The sequence below is a fragment of the Myxocyprinus asiaticus genome, chromosome 25 (genome assembly GCF_019703515.2).
Source record: "Myxocyprinus asiaticus isolate MX2 ecotype Aquarium Trade chromosome 25, UBuf_Myxa_2, whole genome shotgun sequence".
Classification (NCBI taxonomy): domain Eukaryota; kingdom Metazoa; phylum Chordata; class Actinopteri; order Cypriniformes; family Catostomidae; genus Myxocyprinus; species Myxocyprinus asiaticus.
In genome coordinates this window covers 24,369,210-24,388,327 of record NC_059368.1, presented here as the reverse complement: position 1 = coordinate 24,388,327, position 19,118 = coordinate 24,369,210, and the positions used below count along the sequence as shown (strand labels likewise).

Here is a 19,118-nt window from a genome sequence, read left to right as displayed (position 1 = left end):
GAAGAAAATCTCAGCTCTGTTGGTCCTAACAATGCAAGTGAATGGTGTCCAGAGATTTGAAGGTCAAAAATGACAAAGAGGCATAAAAGTAATCCATATGATGCCAGTGGTTAAATCCGTGTTTTCTGAAGCAATATGATAGGTGTGTGTGAGAAACAGATCAATATTTAAGTCCTTTTTTTACTATAACTCTCCACCTTTGACCAGCCCCAACCAGTAGGTAGCTGAATGTGAAAGTCACTTCCAAACCAGAATGTGGAAGTGAACATGTAGATTTACAGTTAAAAAAGGACTTAAATATTGATCTGTTTGTCACCCACACCGATCATATCACTTCAGAAAATATGGATTTAACCACTGGAGTTTTATCTGACCTGTTACTCGTCTGATGTAACAGCACTTCGATGCTCTGGGGCGCAGTCAGAACTACATTTTTTGCTTCCTTGAAGGACACTGCTGTGGGAGGGGATGCCATTCGAAAGCTTGTTCCCCAGGAAAGTGAAAAAAAATTTTTCTCAAAGGGCCCTTCCACAAGACTGTTAGTGAAGGGGACATTCATACAGTAATGCCATGTTTCCTTCAGAGTACCCACTTCAAGGGCTCTACTTTTCGGAGTGAGTAGGGCATAGGGAGGATCACTTGCGATTGGAATCTGCCCCCGATCTGCTATAGCGCACCCTCTTAAAGGCACCTCCATTTAATTTTCTTTAATATGCCCACGATTTACAAAAAAAAATCTCATAACACATCATTACTCTTATTGTGAGATTATTATGAAATTTTAATTTTGTTTTATTTAACTATTTTAATTTAATTTTTAAAATTTCTCCACTTTTACTGGACGACCAAAAGGGCACCTTTAGATTTGTGAATGAAAGGGGCAGGGGTTTGCACCCCTGTGGCCCCGTTCAGTGCACGTCACAGACGTGCATTGTATAACAAAATATCAAAACACGTTTCATTTACAGTATTTTAAAGATATATTGGAAAAACACTTTTTAAGCATAACATTTCACACACAAAAAAGTGAGTTTCAATAATTAAAAAATATATACACTACCGTTCAAAAGTTTAGGGTCACTTACTCATTCTTTATTTATTTTTTTATTTATTTATTTCACATTTTAGAATAATAGTAAAGTCATCAAAACTATGGAATAACATAAATGGAACTATGGGAATTATGTTGTGACTAAACAAAATCCAAAATAAATCAAAACTGTGTTATATTTTAGCATCTTCAAAGTAGTCACCCTTTGCCTAGAATTTGCAGACATGTTCTCTTGACATTTTCTCAACCAACTTCTTGAGGTATCACCCTGGGATGCTTTTTAAACAGTATTGAAGGAGTTCTCATCTATGTTGGGCACTTATTGGCTGCTTTTCTTTATTATTTGGTCCAAGTCATCAATTTCAAAAACTTTTTTTTTTTTTTTAATTACATTTTGTTTTGTAATTAAATAAATTAATATGTTGGCACAATTATATTTTTGTCTACAAAACTAATTTCAAATATTTAAGCATATGACTTCAGATCAAAAGATTTTTAAGATCATGAGTCAAGTCAAGTGACCCCAAACGTTTGACCGGTAGTGTATATATAATTTTTTTTCTTCCAAGTTAAGACACTTTCTGGTTGTCAAACTTAATGTGATGAACTAATCCTGGGACTAACTTAATGTGTTGAACTACACCTGTGTGAACATCATACAAATTAATTGATTAAATTAATATATTATTGTGACTTAAGTGTGCAAAAGAGTTTAAAGAAGTTTTGGAGCCACTGTATTTGATTAAATGCAAAATCTGTTTTCTCCTGGTTTCTAATTCAGCAGCTTATGCAAAAGCTATTTGTGACATGTTAACATGATCTCATAGTAGACTATTTGAACTGCAAGAGCTTTAGAATACATGAAAATCCAACCTGTGCACACCAACAGTAAGCCTCTGTGTAATATGCTGAATGAGAAGCAGGTGGAAGAGATCAGGTGTATGTGTGTATATTAGGGATGGGCACGAGTACTCGGACGTGGCAGCAGTGATAGATCATGAAAACGATGATCGATGGTGATCATGTATGATGTGACTTTTCACTTAATTTGAAATTCAGTGACAATTACCTGACAACTAAATACAAACGTTTCAACGTTCGCATATTTTTTTAATTTTGAGATTGATTATGTTGTGATATTGAGGGATAAATTGATTGTCAGAGACGTCTCATAGCAACCAAACTGATCTACGATGTTGCAATGCTATCGTTACGATCAAGGGCATAGATTTCAGGGGGGATGGGGAGGAGGTAACAACCCCCCCCCCCCATAATCAAATCAAGCAAGTACCACTCCTGAAATGGGGGCGCTCCAGCCGACTTCCATCCCCTTAAAACAATTTGTCTGGCGATCATGACACTGGTTAGGACCGTTAATGGATATTATTTATTAAAAGTGAATGTTTGTCATTGACTATAAACTTCCCTGCCCTGGGTGCCGAAATGTTTGCGTGAAGAAACACACACCTGCATCTCGACGAAATGGGAGTTGAAGAGTTTCCAAGTTAGAAGTCTGATATAAAGTGTCATTCCATTGCACTTTACCCAGTTGAAAGGTGGAAATTCCGACTTTCTGTGTTGAATGGACGCTTCATAATTCATCACAGCAACAAGAATCGCGGCTTTCCCCACAGGAGCGAACACTTGGGGAGACACCAGGTGTGTGTGGCAGTGGACTCAACGCTCTGTGAGTGTTTCAAACAGCTAGACAGAGCGCAGCTAAATGGAACAGAATGCAGCATCTTCAAAACTGAACTTCAGCTTAACACGCATATTAAAAAAGCGATGGTTATGGCATCTCCTGTTAAGCCAAACGCAGTTTGAAAATAGACGGTTCAGACAGTCAATATAAAAACTGGTGTGCCCTTACTAAGATTACTACGGTAACCTGAAGGAAGAACAGACAGACATGTGTTGTGCACTTTTATTGAGTTGGGCAGCGAATCTACACATACAGGTGCATCTCAATAAATTAGAATGTCGTGGAAAAGTTCATTTATTTCAGTAATTCAACTCAAATTGTGAAACTCGTGTATTAAATAAATTTAATGCACACAGACTGAAGTAGTTTAAGTCTTTGGTTCTTTTAATTGTGATGATTTTGGCTCACATTTAACAAAAACCCACCAATTCACTATCTCAAAAAATTAGAATATGGTGACATGCCAATCAGCTAATCAACTCAAAACACCTGCAAAGGTTTCCTGAGCCTTCAAAATGGTCTCTCAGTTTGGTTCACTAGGCTACACAATCATGGGGAAGACTGCTGATCTGACAGTTGTCCAGAAGACAATCATTGACACCCTTCACAAGGAGGATAAGCCACAAACATTCATTGCCAAAGAAGCTGGCTGTTCACAGAGTGCTGTATCCAAGCATGTTAACAGAAAGTTGAGTGGAAGGAAAAAGTGTGGAAGAAAAAGATGCACAACCAACCGAGAGAACCGCAGCCTTATGAGGATTGTCAAGCAAAATCGATTCAAGAATTTGGGTGAACTTCACAAGGAATGGACTGAGGCTGGGATCAAGGCATCAAGAGCCATCACACACAGACGTGTCAAGGAATTTGGCTACAGTTGTCGTATTCCTCTTGTTAAGCCACTCCTGAACCACAGACAACATCAGAGGCGTCTTACCTGGGCTAAGGAGAAGAACTGGACTGTTGCCCAGTGGTCCTAAGTCCTCTTTTCAGATGAGAGCAAGTTTTGTATTTTCATTTGGAAACCAAGGTCCTAGAGTCTGGAGGAAGGGTGGAGAAGCTCATAGCCCAAGTTGCTTGAAGTCCAGTGTTAAGTTTCCACAGTCTGTGATGATTTGGGGTGCAATGTCATCTGCTGGTGTTGGTCCATTGTGTTTTTTGAAAACCAAAGTCACTGCACCCGTTTACCAAGAAATTTTGGAGCACTTCATGCTTCCTTCTGCTGACCAGCTTTTTAAAGATGCTGATTTCATTTTCCAGCAGGATTTGGCACCTGCCCACACTGCCAAAAGCACCAAAAGTTGGTTAAATGACCATGGTGTTGGTGTGCTTGACTGGCCAGCAAACTCACCAGACCTGAACCCCATAGAGAATCTATGGGGTATTGTCAAGAGGAAAATGAGAAACAAGAGACCAAAAAATGCAGATGAGCTGAAGGCCACTGTCAAAGAAACCTGGGCTTCCATACCACCTCAGCAGTGCCACAAACTGATCACCTCCATGCCACGCTGAATTGAGGCAGTAATTAAAGCAAAAGGAGCCCCTACCAAGTATTGAGTACATATACAGTAAATGAACATACTTTCCAGAAGGCCAACAATTCACTAAAAATGTTTTTTTTTTTATTGGTCTTATGATGTATTCTAATTTTTTGAGATAGTGAATTGGTGGGTTTTTGTTAAATGTGAGCCAAAATCATCACAATTAAAAGAACCAAAGATTTAAACTACTTCAGTCTGTGTGCATTGAATTTATATAATACATGGGTTTCACAATTTGAGTTGAATTACTGAAATAAATGAACTTTTCCACGACATTCTAATTTATTGAGATGCACCTGTAATGACAAAATATGATGCATTATATTTCGATTATGCAATCTTTTGTACGTTTTGTAACAGATTATTTTATAAAAGCCTATAATAATGAATAGACAATACACTGGAACAACAAGACGCAATGCAGCAGCCAAAGACGTTTGTCAGACATGTTATTATATATACAGTTATGCACATGTCATTGCCCCTCAAGTACTCGACAAGCACTCAAGTAATTAGTCCGAGCATTCGAGTAGACAAAATGACCAAAATGCCCATCCCTAGTGTATATGTGTGTGTTGTGAGGGAGAAGGGAGGGATTGTTGTATAAAAGGGGTTTGTTCTTGTGTTTCATTCCAGAATGCTCTTATAATTAATTAACAATACAGACCTTTATCAAAGAGACTTCGCTTCACCAACTACACACACTCGCACACACAATTGCCTATATGATTGCACATGTTATGGCATGTTCCCACATCATGCCCATGTGTGTGTCTGTGTTAATTAGAGCTGTTCTCGGTTCGTTCTTGTATTCGCACTTAACATGTTGCAGACAGACTTGTACCCTCAAAGAAAGTAATTATATAGTCAATGTAATTATAGACTTTGAAAGCTCACATTTGCTTCTTTAATTGCCTTAATTGTTTCTTCTTAATATTTCACAGCACCTGTTTATTGGAATATGTTCAAAGCTGTTAGAAATGGACATGTAATGTTCTTCAAATCAGTGTCAAATTTTACTGTGTGCTCTAGAAATAATCACGAGATAATTACATTTTTGCATCACAACCATTTGTGTGGTTGCTACATTGTAAAAAAAAAAAAAAAAAAAAGCCTGTCAAATTTTTGTAACTAACAAAAAACACACACCAAAAAAAAAACTAGCACCTGTGGTTGACAGAAATTCAATGTAAACATACAGTACATTTTTCTGGAATTATGAAATACATGTAAAGGGCATTTTGGTGCCTGTATATTTTACAGTTAAATTGAATTAACTTAAATAATGTGAATATACCAACCTGCTAGAATGATGAAATCTGCTTTGTACATTAAAATACTTATAACCACCATAATAATCCTGGTGGTAAAATAGAAGGCCACATGATGACATTCCCTAATGGATAGCTGAAGTAATGCTATAAACATTAACCAAACAATATAAAATGTAACAGATTGTTCTAATGTACATGACTGATAACTAAAATAAGAAAAAAATTTAACTATTTAAATAAAATATGATCAAATGTAATGTGACACAGGAAGTTTTTGGAACATCTTTTTATTGTTTTCACAATAAATGATAAGGGGACTACTTTTTATTTACAAAAACCTTAATTTATTGTGTTGTACGTGTGCTTTTACCATATATTGTAAAAAAAAATATATGGTAATTTAAGTTACAGTTAACTAATTTACTGTACCTTTTTAACTTTTTTCTGTTAAGATTATGTTTTTTTGTTTTACAGCTTATATTATGCTTTCTGGCTTCTCCTACAGACCTGTTTGATAACTACATGCAGCAGGATGCTCATGAATTCCTGAACTACCTGTTGAACACAGTGGCTGACATCCTTCAAGAAGAGAAGAAACAGGAGAAACAGAATGGACGACTAAAGAACAACGGCACTGCCATCACCACGGACACAGAGCCAGAACAGAACAAGATCGAGCCCACCTGGGTTCACGATATCTTCCAGGGAACACTGACCAATGAGACGCGCTGTCTCAACTGTGAGACGGTATGAGCTCTGTCTGTGTGTCTTGTTTCATGTCATGTTGCATAAAGTGTTCACAGTGTGACTTCATACACAAATGCAAACCTTGATGTATTTGTTTAAGATATCAGGACCAATATTCCCTCAAATATATGTGATTATATATTTATTTCAATAATATATCATTATTTATAATAATTAGTAATAGTTAATTAATTTATTATTTACACATTTATTACAAAATAACGAGATACAGAATATACTCTATGGTTAAATTAAATGTAATTAGTAATTTTATTATTTTCATATTATTAGTAGTATTTTTATTATCTAGAGACCTTACATTATTGTCATTGTTCTGTTTTGTTTTCTTGTTAAAAAGAGAAAAACTCAAGATAACTTGCTGTCGATTAATACAAATAAAAATGCATGGCCTTTGTGGGCTTCTGTATGTGCAACTATGAAATTAAAAAATCTCTGTCTGCAAATTACTCAGCGCTCTGTATTTCCATTCAAGATTTCCCACAGCTTCAGTTCCATGCTGAATAATTCAATAGACATTCAGAGGGACTCCAGTTGAAACTGTCCATTTATTTAGCTCTGATTCAAAAATGATCTAGCTTTTTCTCCACATAATTTTGAGTCTGTCATCTACATGGATTTTTCCCCCCATCTGCTTAAGAGCAACATCAGGAGTGTAAAAGTGACATTAATCGTGGCACTTTTTTGACAAAAGCACCATAAGTGCTCTTATACACTGCTTGATCTTGGTATTCAGCAAAACGTTTCTGCCTAAGTGGAAGAAACCAGTGTCTCCCTGCTGTCTGGCCCACTTTTCTATGTTCCCTTTTGATTAATCTACTTTCTACTTGCGTTAACACACTACCACTCACTGCAGTCAACAACACCTGAGTGCTAACACACCGCTGCGCACACAATTACATCTCTGCATTATCGTGTCCTCGCACAAATCTTCCTGTCATATAAAATAAATTCCAATTAATAAATCAGAGACAGTTAGTTCAGCAGAGTGCAGCCTGTTCACCTCAAAATGCTGAGCCTGCCCATAGAAGGGGGTCATCTACATGCCTTGATAAACAGCTCTGAAGAAAATGAGTTCCTGGTAACTTTCTTGAAGAAGCTTGGCTCTGGTTACAGGTCTGAAGAGGTTTGTGATCAGGGAATAGGAGTGCTTACGTGTTTGTGGTCTCGCAGAGATTCTTGTTCTGAAATTGCTTACGCAGGCTTTTCTCTCTGTGTAAAGTGCTTTGTGAACTTACATCACCTCTAATTTTCTACAGGTCAGTAGCAAGGATGAAGACTTTCTGGATCTGTCTGTGGATGTTGAGCAGAACACTTCAATAACACACTGTCTCAGGTACATATACTAAAGTCAACACTCAAAATAACATGACAAAAATCATGCATGCCGATTTACACAGCCCATCCTCTTCCACTGTGTGTTTCTTCAATTACTTCAACTTTTAGTATGTCCCAGGGGTTGATTTTTATTAAAACTTTACAGATTTCAATTTTTGTCTTTTTGCCACTAGGCAGTGATATTAACCCTGTTCTGGAAACTTTTTACCTAGCCTTTATAATTTACTTTTCCTTCTTTTCAAATGCCATTTATGTATAGATTTTATTGTTTTACCCTTTCCCCAGAGCCATACTTGAAATCTTAAAATATGAAAATCCATCATATATATATTAATTACATTTTTAAAACTTTGAAAATCCAAGAAAAGTGCTTAATAACCATAAACCACATTATTATTTATTGTGAAAAATATTTATGTAACTTAAAACTTTCTCTTATTCCAGCTTAATATGCAGAGGTTACTATAAGTAAGCCATTCGTAGGTTAATTTTCTCAATAACTGTAAACACTGTCTCTGTAGCGCTATTAAAATTCCTCTGTTTGTTTTAAGCGACTTGTCCAGCCTGACACAACAACATTAACTCAACCAATGACATAAGTTTGGGGTTGGTCTATCTGTTTGTTCAATCAATGGCAGGTGGTGGCTTAATCGGAAAGCTGTTTGAAAACAATGTTTAACTTTGCTGTTCCTTGTGGTGGTGAAGAAATTACACACTTAAGCTTTAAAAGCAAAAAGAAATAAATGATTGTCTTTGGAAAGAAATGGAAAGTAAATACAAAATATTGAATTGAGACACAATTAAGTATAAAAATGTTAATTATTTATATAATTTTTTTTTAACAAATTACAACTTTCCCTCAGTTGTGGTGTCACTTCCACCATATCCAACAAAATCTTTACGAAAAGTGCCCATAGTTAATATAATTTGTTCAAAAAAATTTTTTTTTTGCCTTTTCATATGTTTTATGATAGTCATTGTAATTATTGTCTAATGGCTTTTACAGGGGCTTCAGTAATACAGAGACCCTGTGCAGTGAATATAAATACTACTGTGAGATGTGCTGTAGCAAACAAGAGGCCCAGAAACGGTCAGTGTGAGCAGATGTGTGTTTGAGATGTACAGTATGGTGCAGGTGTATGCGTGCCTAGGATTTGCTTGTAATCCTGTGTATGTGTTTCAGTATGCGTGTGAAAAAGCTGCCCATGATCTTGGCTCTTCATCTGAAGCGGTTTAAGTACATGGAGCAGCTGCATCGGTACACTAAACTGAGCTATCGCGTGGTGTTTCCATTGGAGCTTCGCCTCTTCAACACCTCCGTAGACGCTGTCAATCTTGACCGCATGTATGACCTTGTCGCTGTGGTGGTCCACTGTGGCAGGTATGAAAACTGTCAAACACAAACCTGCAACATATTAAAACAGTATGTAGAACAGTATGTTATTTAGGTACTTGATGCCATTTGTTTTATAAAAATTTATCATATAAGCAGTTTGAGTCTCAACACTGTGGTATGAACTGTGATTCTTAGGTTATGGATAAATTAGGTCTAGTGCCAGAGTACACTATAATGGTGATGATGTTTTTATTTATTTATTTATTTTGTGAAAAAATAAAAGGCATTTGCAATTGCAACACATTTAACTTCCATACTGTGATGAATTCCGGATGAAGCAGAATATCCAGCAGGAGATAATGTAGCTTGGGACTTTCATCGGAACTTTCCATTGGCATTTAATTAGATCATGAAAAAGTTAAACATATTAAGCTAGGAGAAAGTGTGTACATTTTGTTGAAAGTTTTTTTTTTTTTTTTTTTTTTAGAATAGATGAAACTGATGAATCATACACAACAAGACCAGGGGCAATTCTTTATAAATGAAATATATTTCAGGTTATCTTTAAAAACTTGAATGAATGCTGACTTTTGTTTACATTTCTATGAATGCATACAGTACAATTTGTGTATGTGTGTGTGTGTGTGTGTATTAGTGGCCCAAACAGAGGGCATTACATCACCATTGTGAAGAGTCATGGCTTCTGGCTGCTGTTTGATGATGACATTGTAGAGGTATGCACCTTTATGTTGTATATAGACAATATAAAATCACTTGCACATAGATCATCTCGTTTCTGTTTTCTTCTCTCTTTCACCATCGCTTTCTCTATACATCCTTCCATTTTTCTCACAGAAAATTGATGCACAGGCGATAGAGGAGTTCTACGGTTTGACCTCTGATATTTCCAAGAACTCAGAGTCAGGATACATCCTGTTCTATCAGTCCAGAGAATGAAGGAGTAGAGGGGGAAAGGGTAAGGGAGGAAACAGAGAAGAAAGGGTCAAAAGGAAGGGTATACATAAAGATAAAGGTTTTGACATTCACTAGATTCCTTTTCCACATCCTTACCCCTTTTACTCAGGGTCTCCAGCTGAGACTGAGTGCCAAAAGCCCTCTGTTACCCATTTGCCAATGCTACATCTCCCATTTTCCCAATCTCGCTGCACTGTGGGAATATATATCTTCAAATCTGACCCTCACGTCAGTCACCTGCATCTGGAAGGCACTTTATAGACAAACACAATTAGTAACATAAAAGCAACACAACAAAAACCACAACATATTGAACTACAATACTTGTGAAAACTTGAAGGAATCAAAAAGCTACAAAAGGAGCAATGGCAACAATGCTTCTCATAGACTGTATTGAGTCCTGGTACTTTACCATGAGTCGCTGTTTCTGTCCATTCTGTGCCCAGGAAAGTGCCTCTCACCCTGGGTATTTGAAAACCAGGAAGAGGATTTCTCTCTTGATCCCTTTCTTAAAAGTCAGGGATCAGGGACCCCATTTAGGGTCACTTTAGAGTTTTTGTACTGTGATGCGCACCCATTTGTCTCATTCGTTCAACTTTTCAGAGACCCCTACCTACCCTCAGTTGCCAGCCAGTCAGCACATCCTAGTTCAGTCCTGGTAACTGAGCTGTATGCACTGTGTTACAATTAGCTTTGGATTTAGGTATGCTAAATGAGAATTTTGACTCCAAGCTGTCTGTAACACGAGTTTTTGTGGGTGTATTTCTTATGCAAGGATTTAAATGCGTGCATGTGTTAGTGGTCGACCTATATCGTTTTTTTTTTATTGTTGATACCAATATCTAGAATCTAGACAACAGTGGCAAATATAATGGCAAGGAAAATAATACAAATTAAAGGTTTTATTCTACATGGAGAGGGTCCATGAGGGCTGCCATGTTAGGATCACATGGCCAGCCAGTACTACTCACTTAATCTATGTAAGCAGTAACATGCTGATATTGGACACTTCCACTCATGGATTAAATTAATCATGGCCGACTGTGATTTTCTACCATTTCTATAATGGCATTGGTAACTGAAAATGATTGCGTTTGAATGATGTTGCATCTAGGGGTCAGTGCAAGTCCAAGATGTTTAATGATAACAAATAAGATTTAAATGTACACTTATTTTACACAATATTTAATTATGGAAAAAAAAAACAATTTGCAAAACAGAAAATGTGCTTTGACAAGGCTGTCGATCAATAATATCAGAATTGCCAAATATCAGCCAACTAATCGGCCTGGCTAATATATCGGTCTGTCACAAGTGTGTGTGTGTGTGTGTGTGTGTGTGTGTGTGTGTGTGTCCGTATATAGACTAGACTCCTTTTTATTCAAAAGTAGAAGCACTCATGTAACCAAGTAGATGGTTTGAATTAACTGAAGTTGATCCTGCCCCATCACTTGAAAGAGAAAATTAAAAGAAAGAGCTGTCCTATTAAAGGCTTGTTCTCTTCCAGTAACAAAACTAAAGTGCAGAAACACAATGCTGAAACGCTGCTTTCCTCACCCTCTCTGTACTTACTGCATTCTTTTCTAACACTGTTGTTACCTAACTTGCTCTGTAGGTAATGGCCTTACATTGAAGTGTGCATTAGCAACCTTGCAGGCAGCTCTGGTTTAGTTTGTTGTGGTTTAGTTCAGTCTAGCTTTACTGTTGTGTGGTACATCCAATCTTTTGAGCTGAAATCTGCCTAGCCCACCTGATGTCTTCCCAGTTAGACATGAGTCAGTGCTTTTGTCCTGTCCAAATGATAGTGTACATGGCCACTGAACTGTCAGCTTTATTTCCTTGATAATGAAGAATACAGTAGGATTCTATCCATGATTGTTCTTTTTGTTAAAAACGCTTAACCTTGTTTGTACATTTCTGTATTGGTCAGCAGTACAGTACAGTGGCCGGACTCAGAGTCATTACTAAAATTCACTGGGACAAACTTATGTTTATATGTGGGCCCCTTTCTACCCCAATGAGTAGATATCTTCATTCAGTATGTTTACATGCACTTTAAAAGTTCAATTTCAGTCAGACTAAAACAATAATTTGTCTTTTGTAATTGTCATGTAAATGCTTTAGTCTAACTGAAATTGTACCAGTTTGATTTTTGCAAAGTCGGACTAAAAGACCTAGATAATGCAATTGTAGCTTTGCTTTGTCCAGAATGTATACACCTTAAACGGATCACAATAGGCTTCGTCATTGACAAAGTTCCTTTCAAGTCAAGTCAGTCCTCTTTGCTGCCATCTTTGTAATGCTCCCAGGCAGCTATTTTCCAAGGATACGCAGCATAATATTACAGCTCCTTTCTACTTCAATTGGGAAAGACCAAAATCTCCAAAAAGGTTGTTCAAGATTAATCAAAGTACATTTAAGTACAGCAATAAAATCTGACAACATCAGTATCATAAATTGTGCTTCTTCAGCTCAGATCATGGAAAAAATGCTGTTTTTCAGGCTGGTCCAGCTAATGCGTATGCGAGTTCCTGAATTGGCTGACAGGCAATATCTGTATCTAAAAGGTCTTTGGCCCATTTAGCTGTAAGGCGGGACTTTTCTGCATCTGCCAATTTTCAATACAAGTAGTCCATCTTGGGTTAAATAGTGCATGCTCACATGCTCCAAAAGACAGATGTGACACCCAACATATATTTAACCCACCGTATTTTCCTCTTCCTTCAAATATTCGATTCCTTCGAGAAATATTTGACACATTGGGTCATGTTTGAATAGACAGATTCATAGCCCGACAACGCAAAAACCTACTGTAGCTCGATTACAATTGCGCATGTAAACATACTTACTAAGGACCTTTGTGGGGCCCCCTAATCACAGCTCACGGGACAACATTCCTGATTGTCTCCCTCTCGCATCGCCTCTGCCGAGCTTCTGCTCTGTTCATTTGTTAGAAGCAAGGTGACGTGACATTTCATTTTAGCATTGCTGTGAGGTCATTTACAGTGATCTGAGAAGTTTTGCAGTGTCTTTTTATTTGGGTTTTGTTTGGAGAAACTTGAAATAAAATGGCAGCAGCCCTGAGATTACTGTAATATGCTCACTAAAGCTCAGCTTCAAAGAATCTGATATGATGTGGCTGTTACTATAAGAACATGCACACAATTATTTCAACTTTGTGATATGAATGGCATTTATTTTAGATGGCTTTTGCTATTTAAGATTCATCTTCATATAGAGAAAGAACTTTGAGGAACTTTATCTGAGAAGATAAATTACAGGAACATTAGGGAAACTTAAGCCTGACAATTGAGGTTTGAAATAAATTTAATATTTTGATATGTTGGGGTTTTCATTTTGTAAATATGTGAAAGAGAGTGGCTTTAAACTGTCACAGAAGGACGTTGCCCTCAGCAAGGTGCAATACGGGGAAGTGATGAACATTCCATGCTATGATCTCATTTTACACTGATGTTTCTACAATTTTTTTTTAACCAAGCTCTTGTAATAGAAACACTAACAAACACTTGGTACTCCCATTCATTCAGTGTAGAGCTTTTGAAAGACCATGCTGATTTACCTGGGATCATAGAATCACGCTACTATACCTACATTTTTGCAAAATGATTTTCACGTGGCTTGCTGTATGATAGCGGCAGTTTCTGGCTAAAATGGACGCAATAGCTGCTAAAACAATGACTTTGACAAGGGCAAACTATCATTTCATAAACACTGTACTTTTCATTTGCTGTCTTATGACTTCTAAACACTTTTACTGTAGCTCATGACTTGTATGGTGACATTTCAACAAATGTTGACATTGTTCAGTTGCTCAACTGATAGAGCATTGCACTTGCAATGCAAAGGACCGGAGTACGAGTCCCGAAGAACACGCAGCTTGACACAAATTGAATGTGTCATAGAAGCACCACAAAATGACATGGTTGCTTCAGCAATTGTGTTTTTAACCTCACATTTGCTTTTTCTGACACTTTCAGCTAGGAGAAAGATTTTGTTGATTTAAAAATCTGTTTGCGAGAATTTATTTTTTAGCACCACTCAGTGGACATTTCACCTCAGATCTGCTGCAATACGTTCAAGAAGCCATGTAATATATCATTTTGTAAAAATGTCACCACAGTGATTGTTTTTTTTTTTTTTTTGTTTTTTTTTGTCATGAGATCAGGTTTTTGTTTGATTAAGATATGTTTAATAGAGTTGTTTACCATTTTATTGTCTTTGAAATGGTGTTCTGAGTAGATGTAGCTCTCGACTGAAATACATGATTTGTTTGGGGGTTTTGTCCATTCACATTCACAGCACATTCAGCACAGATATTTCAACATAATAGTAGATTAAGAGGTTTGAAAATAGGAGACTGGTAAACAATTTGATGTTTAATGACAATACATGGAGGTATCTAGATTTGATATTCATCCACATTTTCTCAAGAGTGTGATCTAGGTCTGTATTACCTGTGATTTCAAACTCCTCTAGCACATGGTTTGTTACATTGTAACAACAATGTAATTATAGGTTAATGACACTCTACATGCAATATACAGCTCTGGAAAAAATTAAGAGACCACTGCAAAATTATCGGTTTCTCTGGATTTTCTATTTATTGGTATGTGTTTGGGTAAAATGAACATATTTGTTTTATTCAATAAAGTACTGGCTACATTTCTCCCAAATTCCAAATAACAATAACAATAAAGATGCAGTGTTTTCAGACCTCGAATAATGCAAAGAAAAACAAGTTCATATTCATTTTTAAACAACACAATATTAATGTTTTAACTTAGGAAGAGTTCAGAAATCAATATTTGGTGGAATAACCCTGATTTTCAATCACAGCTTTCATGCATCTTGGCATGCTCTCTACCAGTCTTTCACATTGCTGTTGGGTGACTTTATGCCACTCCTTGTGCAAAAATTCAACCAGCTCATTTGTTTGCTTTGTTTGTTTGATCCATCTTCCTCTTGATCACATTCCAGAGGTTTTCAATGGGGTTCAGGTCTGGAGATTGGGCTGGCCATGACAGGGTCTTGATCCGGTGCTCCTCCATCCACACCTTGATTGACCTGGCTGTGTGGCATGGAGCATTGTCCTGCTGGAAAAACCAATCCTCAGAGTTGGGGAACATTGTCAGAGCAGAAGGAAGCAAGTTTTCTTTCCCCAGATCATCACCGATCCTCCACCAAATTTCACAGTGGGTGCAAGACACTATGGCTTGAAGGCCTCTCCAGGTCTCCGTCTAACCATTAGATGACCAGTTGGAGGATCGGTGATGATCTGGGGGTGCTTCAGCAATGCTGGAATTGGGCAGATACTTCTTTGTGAAGGACGCATGAATCAAGCTACGTACAAGGTTATCCTTGAAGAAAACTTGCTTCCTTCTGCTCTGACAATGTTCCCCATCTCTGAGGATTTTTTTTTCCAGCAGGACAATGCTCCATGCCACACAGCCAGGTCAATCAAGGTGTGGATGGAGGACCACCGGATCAAGACCCTGTCATGGCCAGCCCAATCTCCAGACCTGAACCCCATTGAAAACCTCTGGAACGTGATCAAGAGGAAGATGGTTGGCCACAAGCCATCAAACAAAGCCGAGCTGTTTGAATTTTTGCACCAGGAGTGGCATAAAGTCACCCAACAGCAATGTGAAAGACTGGTAGAGAGCATGCCAAGACGCATGAAAGCTGTGATTGGAAATCAGGGTTACCACCAAATATTGATTTCTGAACTCTTCCTAAGTTAAAACATTAGTATTGTGTTGTTTAAAATGAATATGAACTTGTTTTCTTTGCATTATTCGAGGTCTAAAAACACGGCATCTTTTTTGTTATTTTGACCAGTTGTCATTTTCTGCAAATGAATGCTCTAAATGACAATATTTTTATTTGGAATTTGGGAGAAATGTTGTCAGCAGCTTATAGAATAAAACAAAAATGTTCATTTTACTCAAACACATACCTATAAACAGTAAATCCAGAGAAACTGATAATTTTGCGGTGGTTTCTTAATTTTTTCCAGAGCTGTAGATGTATGAACACTGTAACAACATAATGTAAGACTGACTATGCTGTGTTTGTGTTTGTTAACCTTATTTTCTTCTGTTGTTGCTTGACAGACACTGACTGATTATTAGGAAATTATTTTGCATACAGTTTCCCATTGTGCGAGCAAAACAAGCAAGTCCTCTTTGTGCTATTTCTCAGCAGAGTTTAAAAGGAGGACTGAATATTTGACTGTATGTTTTATTAGACCCAAGACCATATTTCTCTCCCCATGCTTGCAGGTTTTTTAATTTATTTTGGCTTTTGTTTAATCAAACAAACAGAAACGTGCCAAAATCTTTCCTTAAAACTGGAAAACAAAAGAGATATATCTTAGCAAAATTTCACTTGAAACTGTATATAAATATTATGTAGACAAAGGGTGAAAATGGAACAACTCATAAATTAGGAAACTTAAGTTTTTGTATTTAATATTTATTTTTCCCCTCTTTATAAAATAGAGTAAATCTTTAGCTATTAAAATGTTTTTGTGTGAGGGGCAAAGCCATTTGGCATCATATTTCACATTTATGCATTTGGCAGACTCCTTTATCCAAAGTGACCTACAGTGCATATATTTGATCAGTTTGTGTGTTCCCTGTGAATTGAACCCATGATCTTGGCGTTGCTAGTGCTAGTATACCAGTTTGAGGCTACAGGAATATTTCAAAACAATGCCAATGACAAACGATCAGATAGTGTCTCACTGTACCTGTGTTCACCCCTATAAATTAGAAAGAAATTATATTTTTAAAACACTAGATGAATCTATAAATAATGACCTATTACTTGCATGGGGAGGTCAAGTTTGCAAATGTGAAATAAAACCCTGAAGACAGTATTTGACAGAAACGGTATGGTTTGGAAACTGTTTACAAACCTGGAACATTTTGAAGGAAATTCTATAGAGTTAACTGTTTCCATGGCAAATGCTCTGTTGAGGTTTTAAAGAAGTACTGTAACTGCTTAATGCTGTGGACTGAATCCCCACACATGTACATCTTGATGTATTAAGTGGTTAATGAACCTATTAGACTGTCACTTTACACAGTTAAAACAGTTACACAACTTGTATGCAAAAACACACCTGTTTGTTTTGTCCTCTTCCTATGTGTGTATTTTTTTTAGGTCCGAAAAAAAGATGTGTAATGATGTATGTGTGTGTTTGTGTGTCAGAGATAGAGAAATACCAGGACTTAAACAAATGGAAAGTGTGATAACTGTAAGTGCACTTTATAATAGCAGAACCAAAAAGGTTTCTGGTAGGAACTGGAATCCTGACAGATTCATTTGGTTTATTTTCCTCTCCTCAATAAATTAAAATGCAACTTTACCAGCTCGGGCTCAGCAGTGCTTTTTTATTTATTTGTTTGTTTGTCCTCTGTGTGTTCTTCCTTTAATTATTATCCTGCTTCTTGTTGCAGGATGTTATTTTCTCTTCTGTGACTAATTAGTGTGTACAAAGACACAAAGGGCCTTGGGCAGAGAATGAGTGAGGGAGAAGAATAGACTCATCAACAGATCGAAATGATGGGAAATGAAGAGTCTGATTTACAGGAAGCTCCTTTATGTACCTAAAATGCTGATGCATCAACAGCAACACACATTTTAGGGATGCCATTAGGAAGATTTGTGACTTCTTTTGTTTATTTGTGTGTGTGACACAAGGGAGATGGTTGACGTCTTTACCCTCATTAAACAAAAGAGCACCCACGACAGTGAGGTCATGTTCTACTAGAAAATCAATGTCTTTTGTTGTTATTTTTTTGAGTGTGTGTTGCAAGACCTCAACAGTTGCGTATACGTGTGTGCATCATATTATGTGCGTCACATACTGATCATCATGAAAAGTGAAGTTTGTTTAGGGAAAATGGTGTGAGGAAATGTGACCATGTTCACACATCTATTGCTTTTATAATAAGCTTTATTCCTTTTATAAAAAGTGTGTTTTCGGAGCATCACCTACATCAAAACTTCTTCGTATCGCTGTGTGATGGAGGAATGTTCTCATCCAGGGGTGGCATGCACCTAATTTTTTGAGGGAGCATCAGTGGCAGTCCTGTCTCACTTGGTTGAATAGATGAGATATAATAAACAGTAGTTGAATAATAATGATAACTTTATTTGAATAGCACCTTTTAGCAACTTAATACTGAGTACTTCACAATAAATAAATAAATAAAAAACACAAAACATAACACATTCACATAGAAGTAGTAAAAGCACATCTGTACAAATGAGTTTTTAAACGAGACTTAAAAACAGACACAGATTCAGCAGATCCAATATCCCAGGGTAGGCTGTTCCATAATTGTGGGGCCTTCACAACAAATGCTCTATCACCTTTAGTTTTACTTTATTTTGGAACAACTTACAGTTCATGACAAGATAATCTAAGAGGTTTTAAAGGGATAGTTCACCCAAAAATGATCTTTTCAAAAATTATTTATCTTTTTTGCACCAAAAGCGATCATGTTGCTTTAGAAGACATTCATTTAACAGCTGGTGTCGTATTATGACGTTTATGCTGAATGTCTGTGATTTATGGACCTTCAAAAGAGAAATCTCCATTCACTTGCATTTTAAGGACCTACTGAGCTGAGATATTTTTCTTCAAAAGTGTTCTGTTGATGAAAGAAATTCATACACACCTGGAATATCATGAGGTTGAGTAAATAATGAGAGAATTTTAATTTTTGGGTGAACTATCCCTTTAATATTTCTGCTAAATATTCAGGTGCCAAGCCATGTAATGCTTTATAAGTAATTAATACAATTTTGAAATCAACCCTAAAGTGGATAGGTAACCAGTGCAAAGTGGCTAAAATCCTAGTTTGTGTCAAAAGTCTTGCTGCAGCATTTTGCACTGATTGTAGCCGTGCAATAGTACGTTGATTTAAAGTTGAAAACGGCATTACAGTAATCCAAGCGAGATTACATTAAGGCATGTAGAAGCTTCTCTGTATCCCTAAAACTCTTCTAACCTTGGAAATGTTCCTTAACTGACTTAACTGGTCCTTTCCTTAAAATTTGATTGTGTTGTATTTTACACTGAAAAAATAAATAAAAATAAATTGGC

General features: G+C 36.8%; 1 protein-coding gene across 5 annotated transcripts in view; it reads left to right on the top strand.

The window, feature by feature from the left end:
- The window catches only part of LOC127416519 (ubiquitin carboxyl-terminal hydrolase 46-like), a 28,261-nt gene extending 10,476 nt beyond the window's left edge, over positions 1-17,785 (top strand). For 2 of the 5 annotated variants that reach the window (XM_051655947.1, XM_051655949.1), the window contains 6 exons: positions 6,071-6,312; positions 7,590-7,666; positions 8,675-8,758; positions 8,852-9,049; positions 9,660-9,738; positions 9,860-14,681. In XM_051655947.1, coding sequence (XP_051511907.1) covers positions 6,071-6,312; positions 7,590-7,666; positions 8,675-8,758; positions 8,852-9,049; positions 9,660-9,738; positions 9,860-9,961 — 782 coding nt within the window. In that variant the 3' untranslated portion in view covers positions 9,962-14,681. Of the gene's footprint in view, positions 1-6,039; positions 6,313-7,589; positions 7,667-8,674; positions 8,759-8,851; positions 9,050-9,659; positions 9,739-9,859; positions 14,683-17,463 lie in introns of those variants that run through there. The other 3 variants (XM_051655948.1, XM_051655946.1, XM_051655950.1) reach the window with 3 other exon arrangements.
- The last annotated feature ends 1,333 nt before the right edge of the window (positions 17,786-19,118 follow it).